This window comes from Wolffia australiana, chromosome 10 (genome assembly GCF_029677425.1).
Source record: "Wolffia australiana isolate 7733 chromosome 10, ASM2967742v1".
NCBI lineage: Eukaryota > Viridiplantae > Streptophyta > Magnoliopsida > Alismatales > Araceae > Wolffia > Wolffia australiana.
This window is the reverse complement of record NC_135844.1, coordinates 5510001-5516993: the sequence shown is the minus strand read 5'-3', so window position 1 is coordinate 5516993 and position 6993 is coordinate 5510001. Positions and strand designations below refer to the sequence as shown.

General features: G+C 42.7%; 1 protein-coding gene across 6 annotated transcripts in view; it reads left to right on the top strand.

Moving 5' to 3' along the window:
- The first annotated feature begins 2042 nt into the window (after positions 1-2042).
- Positions 2043-6993, top strand: part of LOC144708697 (uncharacterized) — an 8773-nt gene continuing 3822 nt past the window's right edge. For 2 of the 6 annotated variants that reach the window (XM_078582119.1, XM_078582118.1), the window contains exons 1-5: positions 2043-2241; positions 2524-2571; positions 3416-3611; positions 4765-4935; positions 5027-5143. In XM_078582119.1, the coding sequence (XP_078438245.1) occupies positions 2195-2241; positions 2524-2571; positions 3416-3611; positions 4765-4935; positions 5027-5143 (579 nt within the window). In that variant the 5' untranslated portion in view covers positions 2043-2194. The other 4 variants (XM_078582121.1, XM_078582120.1, XM_078582123.1 and 1 more) reach the window with 4 other exon arrangements.

Below are 6993 nucleotides of genomic sequence, written 5' to 3'. Positions count from 1 at the left end.
TTTCTATTTCTAAAACAGAACATCGCAAGTCTTGAATCCACGAAGGAACTCTTTTAAGCTCATGCTGAACCTCTTCTGTCAATATATATATCCCCTCGTTGTCTCCCTCTATCCACCTGTGCCTTTCACTCACGCTATGTCCCTCTCTCTCCCTCCCCTCTAACTCTCTCTCTTTACCCCTCTCTCTCTAACTCCATCTTTTTACCCCTCTCTCCTCCCCACTCTAATTCTATCTCTTTACCCCCCCTCTCACTCCCCACTCTAACTCCATCTTTTTACCCCTCTCTCTCCCCACTATAACTCTATCTCTTACCCCTCTCTTTCTCTCCCTCTCTAACTCTATCTCTTACCCCTCTCTCTCTCTCTCCCCTCTCTAAATCTATCTCTTTACCCCTCTCTCTCTCTCCCCTCTCTAAATCTATCTCTTTACGCCTCTCTCTCTCTCTCTCCCCTCTCTAACTCTATCTCTTTACCCCTCTCTCTCTCTCCCCTCTCTAACTCTATCTCTTTACCCCTCTCTCTCTCTGCCTATATCAACCTCTATCTATTTTGCTATACTCTCTTCCTCTCTTTGTCTAACCATGTCTCTAACATTCTTACAGTCCATAATTATATACTCTTTTTTTTAATTACATAAGTGGAGAAATGTTATCCACTTGGAAGGAGGCCAGGTTAACTGGCGTCTAGTGAAAGGTGAATAGCATGTTTTCCAATATTAGCAATACGTTTTAGAATACATTATTTATCGCAGTACAAATTCATGCCAATATGTATTGAATTAGTTCCACAAACAAATTGCAGGTTTATCTTTTAAGATTCACCTTTAACTCTTAATTTTCATTTAAAACATGGCTTTGACTTTTTAACTTTCTCACTGACATTGACAAGTCAACCCGACAAGACTGAGACCAGACAAAACCGGTCCTTGACTGAACCAAGACCAGACCAAACTTCAGGTCTCGGTTTAGGTTTTTGCAAAAACCAAGACCGAGATTGGACCGCGACATTCCCTAGATTTATGTATCCCGAATTACATAATTACTATATTGTAGAAATTAAAAAATTAGCTATGTTCCATTTCTTATCGTCATCCATCTCTACATCGGGATGGGAGACAACAAAATCCTTCGGTATTCCCCTCTTTTCCTGTCTTCTCTCGTCCCGTTTCCTCCACTTATTTCCTGTTTCGTCTCATTTTGCCAAGTGCCCTTCGTCCCGTTTCGTCTTGTTTCGTCCTATACTGTTCGTCCCGTTTCCTCTTGTTTCGTCCTATACTGTTCGTCCCATTTCATCTTGTTTTGTCCAGTATCGTTCATCCCGTTTCGTCTTGTCTTGTCCAATATGGTTCATCCCATTTCGTTCTGTTTCATCCCGTTATGGTTCGTCCCGTTTCGTCCAGTACTGTTTGTCGCGTTTCGTTCCGTTTTGTCCAGAACTGTTCGTCTCATTTCGTATTGTTTCGTCCAATACAGTTTCGTTGCGTTTCGTACAGGACAGTGCGTCCCGTTTCGTCCAGAACTGTTCGTCTCATTTAGTATCGTTTCGTCCAATACAGTTTCGTTGCGTTTCGTACAGGACTGTGCGTCCCGTTTCGTCCAATACCATTTCGTCCAGAACTGTTCGTCTCATTTAGTATCGTTTCAGCCAATACAGTTTCGTTGCGTTTCGTACAGGACTGTGCGTCCCGTTTCGTCCAATACCGTTTCGTCCAGAACTGTTCGTCTCATTTAGTATCGTTTCAGCCAATACAGTTTCGTTCCGTTTCGTCCAGTAATGTTCGTCCCGTTTCGTCCAATATCGTTTCGTCCATTACTGTTCGTCTCATTTCGTATCGTTTCGTCCTCTACCGTTTCGTCACATTTCGTTCAGGTTCGTCCAGTAACGTCCTGTTCCAACACGTTTCATTCCGTTCATCCAGCCACGTCTCAACCCGTCACCCGTACCGTACCGTTCTGTCCGTTTATTACGTCATCCGTCCGCTCAGAAGGTTAGTTGCAGCGCGTCGGTGACGCTGTATAAAAGTGAGAAATTACGCGGAGAAATCCGTCGATTCGAAATACGAAGGTTTTGATCGTCGCCGCTCGTCTCGATCGGCCAAATGCGAAGGTTTTGATCGTCGCTGTTCGTCTCGATCGTCCGAAGTATTAGGGATTCGATCAATATTCACGGAATTGGCGGATTTGGCCGACTAAAAATGATGCCTGCTTTGTTTCCCGACGGATCCGGCGCTGCGACGAGCAGGTATTGTTGATGATAGTCGCATTTTTCACTTTCCGGTGAATTTGCTTGATTCACTGTATTGGAAAGATTGATTTGAAATTCATGAAAAAACCTACTTGTTTTGGCATACCAACATTGTGACGGCATTGTTTCCCGACGGATCCGGTGCTGCGACGAGCAGGTATTGTCGATCTTAATCAGATTTTTCACTTTTCCGGCGGATATTTGCTTGATTCCCTGTAATAGAAAGTGATTTGAAATTCATGAAAAAATCAACTTGGTTTGGCGGATTTGGCTGACCAGAATGATGCCTGCAATTTTTCCCGACGGATTCGGTGATGTAACGAGCAGGTATTGTTGATGATAGTCGCATTTTTTACTTTTCCGGCGACATCTTTCCTTGATTTTCTGCACTAGAAAGTGTGATTTTCACTACATGATTTGGCGGATTTGGCCGACCAAAATTATGCCTGCATTGATTCCCGACGGATTCGGTGCTGCGACAAGCAGATATTGCAGATGATAGTCACATTTTTCACTTTTCCGGCGACATCTTTGCCTGATTCTCTGTACTGGAAAGAGTGATTTGAAATTCATGGAAGAACCTACGTGTTGCTTTGGCGGATTCGTTCGACCAAAATTATGCCTGCTTCGTTTCCCGACGGATCCGGTGCTGCGACGATCAGGTGTTGTTGATGATAGTCGGATTTTCACTCTTCCGGTTTGCTTGACTCTCTACGTTGGAAACTGTGATTTAAAACTGATGAAAAAACCTACCTGCTTTCACGGATTTTGCCGACCAGAGTGGTGCTGCAACAAGCAGATATTGTTGATTATAGTCGGATTTTTCACTTTTCCGGCTATATATTTGCTTGATTCTCTGCACTGGAAAGTGTGATTTAAAATTCGTGAATAAGGCCTCCTGATTTGGCGGATTTAGCCGTCCAAAATGATCCTGCATTGTTTCCCGAGGGATCTCGTGCCGCCACAAGCAGATATTGTTGATGACAGTCGGATTCTTACACTTTTCCCGATATCAGCTTCAGCAGAAGAGCTGAAATGTTAATCTGGAAAATTGTGTCCCCTCCTATATTTTGTGCATTTTCCCAAAAAAGATGTGTTCTCTTGAAACATCTCCCCAATATTATTTTAACTTTAACTTCGAAAAGTTAATCTTTATTGCGGATTTTTTCAGCGAAGAGAGGAGAACTAGGAAATGGAGAAAAATGATCGGTGCTGGTGGAAGTGACTGGAAACGTTATGTCAGACGAAGGCCTCATGTAGTGAAAAGACGCATTAGAAAGGGGATCCCTGATTGCCTGAGGGGTCTTGTATGGCAATTAATTTCAGGGAGCAGAGACTTGCTACTCATGAATCCAGGAGTGTATGAGGTATCCATTCTCTTGATTCCAAATCATTTTGATTTTTTTCGATTTAGTAAAAGCTTTTCCTTTTTCAAGTTATTATCTTCAGAGGTGATATTCATGACTAGTGATTGTCTGTGAATCTCATCACCTTCAGATGTAGTTACTCTCGTCTCAATGACCCCAAATGTTTTTTTTTTGAACAACTCAATGACCCCAAATGTATGGTCAAATAAGTTTCCTCTGTTTGATCTGACTATTGGGAGACGTAAGTTTAAAGGTGCAATCTTAAAAGAATGAATATTTGTGACTAAATTACAGTACGTATGTTACAGAAAACCCAGGCCATCTCTCTCTGTTAGGTCGCTATATCTGGAAAATGCGAGTTCTTGTCTGGTAAATTTGTTTCATTAAATGACTCTTCCTCTCTTTTATGGGTAGCATCTTTTTGAACTTTCTGAATTCGTGCCAAAGCTTCATCACCCTTATCTTTAATTACCTGGTCCTTAAGTTCATTCGTATTTTTCAGTTACTCCATTTTTTATTTTCTTAGGTATCAAAGGTTTTATGAGGTAGATTCGTGTGTGAGGCTTTATCAAAATAATGGTAAAGCTTTTGACTGTCTTTAATACCTAAGATCAAATCAGGTTCGGAGGTACTGGACTATGTTTAATTAACTATTTCACCAATTTGATGTGACCACTGGGGACCGTATATTTGAAGGATTTTTATTGAACAGACGAATAAATTGCTTAATTACCGTAATTATTATGCTGAAAAATCCAGGTGTTCTTTCTGCCATGAACCTGCGAACTCATCTTGAGCAGTCATTTCGTTGAATCACCCTTCATCTCTTTTACAGGATGGAATCTTTTAGGACTTTATAAATTTCTACCAGAGCTTTTTTCCCTCCTGTTTTAAAACCTAGTTCTAAAGTTAATTTGTGTTTTTCAGTTATAGTACCAAAAACATTATTTATCTAGTTCTCTTGTCACCGTTCACTTGTTCTTGACGGAACAAGGTTGCTGGAAAAGAATTGGCTTTATGATTAGCTGATGTTCGGATGAACAAATTGATGCATCCATAACGGATTACTTTATTAAGCATGTCAAGTAATTTCACATTTTCTTGACGGTAAAACTTTTAAGTCTTCCCTGACTGGATTTTGTCCCCAGTGCAGCAACTCGTTATTTATGAGACATCGGCCTCGGAGCTAGACATCATTCGAGATATATCTCGCACTTTCCCCACACATGTCTTTTTTCAACAAAGACATGGGCCAGGCCAAAGGTCCCTCTACAACGTTCTCAAGGCATATTCTGTTTACGACAAAGATGTCGGATATGTTCAGGTCAGTTATGTCGAATTTTTCATTTTTTTTTCATTTTTTAATTTCATTGGGAAACCTTGAAACGTCATTTGATGGTCTGATTTAATTTCAGGGAATGGGTTTTCTGGCAGGTCTACTTCTCCTGTATATGAGTGAAGAGGATGCTTTTTGGCTTTTGGTTGCTTTGTTGAAGGGTGCTGTTCACGCTCCAATGGAAGGGCTTTATCAGGTCTAAATAATGTTCGACACTTATAAAATGAATACCTTTTTTACACGTGGTCCTTGGAAAAAGTTTGTCTATTTTCTCTTGTGTTTGCTATAATGCGCTAAGAACGTGGTCATGAAAACACTTTCTGTTAGCTTGAAGCTGAAAAATCTCAGCTTGCATTTACTTCAAATCTCAGAAGCCCGCAGGCACCATGGCGGGCTTGGCTTGGTTAGGATGCATTCTCTTGATCTTATTCTTCCATTTGTCAGTCTAACGATCTATATTTAAATTTCTTTTTCCAAGGTGTTCCCTCTTCGATACATACCTACATTTAGGCCTCTATCAAATTTCTAGGATAGTGTTGGTTTCTTCTATGTATCTAGTCTTTTGGGCATGAATAGTAAGAAAGAGGAAGGATAGTGTGAAAAGCTCAAACTTAGATTATAGTGGAGTACTGATACGATCCTCTACCCCGAAGGGTATCTTAGGAAGTTTAGCCCACTGGGGGCATTTTAGTCATTTCATGTTTAGGGTAGATTGCTTCCTTTTCTTATAAATATTTGTAGTCCTCCATTGAGGAGGGCAGTCAAGAATTAAGGTAAGATCGGCCCTTGGCTCACTCTCTCGATCCTCCTTGTCTCGGTCCCGTCCCCCTGACCGTCCAGCGATCCCCCATCCCTGCAATCATCTCACCAGATCTTCAGCCGGCTCTCCTCCAATCCGATCCCTACCTCTGCGGTTCGGTTCCCTTCTAGTCTCCGGTGGTCCCCGTCCCCACGATCGTCAACCCTTCACCGTGTCATCAGGCGGCTCGTCCTCGGCCGATCCCTACCCCCTCTGCTCGGCCTCCTCCAGATCATTCCCGTTTCGATTTTCCTACCCGGGGAACGTCTACCTCGCCTCATCCTCCAATCCCCTTCCGATACAAACCTAGTCGAGGTTCTTATCAAGTACCACCATTGGCGTCATGTATAGAGTTTAGCTCCGTATAATTGCTTGGGTCTTGTACTGGTTTCTGATAGAAGCCTTGATGTAGGTCTCTATTGAGGATGTGATTCTTGAAAGCAATAAAGCAAACTCTAGATGATAGATTGAGAAAATGGAAGAGTACATTCAAGCTGCGGTGGTATAGGCCCGGATCGGTACCTGTACGGCTTCTTGGGAGGATCTTGCTGAGAACCTGGAGTGGGACTCTGTCAAACTATGTAATTCTTCTGTGAAATAAAAAGTCATCTCTGGCCTTGATAAATTCGTCAAAGGTCTGTGTGAGATACATCAAGAGAGGGGGAAAGAGCCAGAGTAGAGAGGAAGAGCAAAAGGTTAAGACGAGAGTGGAGACGAGAAGATGACCACCATCCGTGAGATGCTTTGAGAAGTCTTCTCTGCAGTAAAGAACCTCTGCAGAGAAGGAAGGGAGAAGATCACGCCCAAGTGATAGAGAATAGGGAGAAGAGAAAGGGGAACTCGCAATCTGATTGCGTTACGTTTCTGAATGATCTTCTCCCTTAAGTAACTGGGTGGGGGGACTGTTTTGGGCCAGTGTCTTTCGTAAACTTGGCCTGGGATCATATCAGTTCTCCAATACCAACACATACCTCGCATAGGGAGCATCTCCAGTACCGGTCGGCCCCTCCGCACTTTCCTGACTCCTTACTCTTCCTCCTTTCTTGCTGAAGCAGCCCCAACGACTACATCTTATTGTCTGCCCCTCTTGTGGGGGGTTACTTGTATTGTTCAGGGACGCAGACGGGATGATTTTTTCGTCCCGGGACAAAAAATCGTCCTGTCTGAGGATACGGACGAATTTCGGGACAAAAATTTGTCCTGGGGACCACCGGACGGGACGGTTCTCATCCCGTGGGATGAAAAAA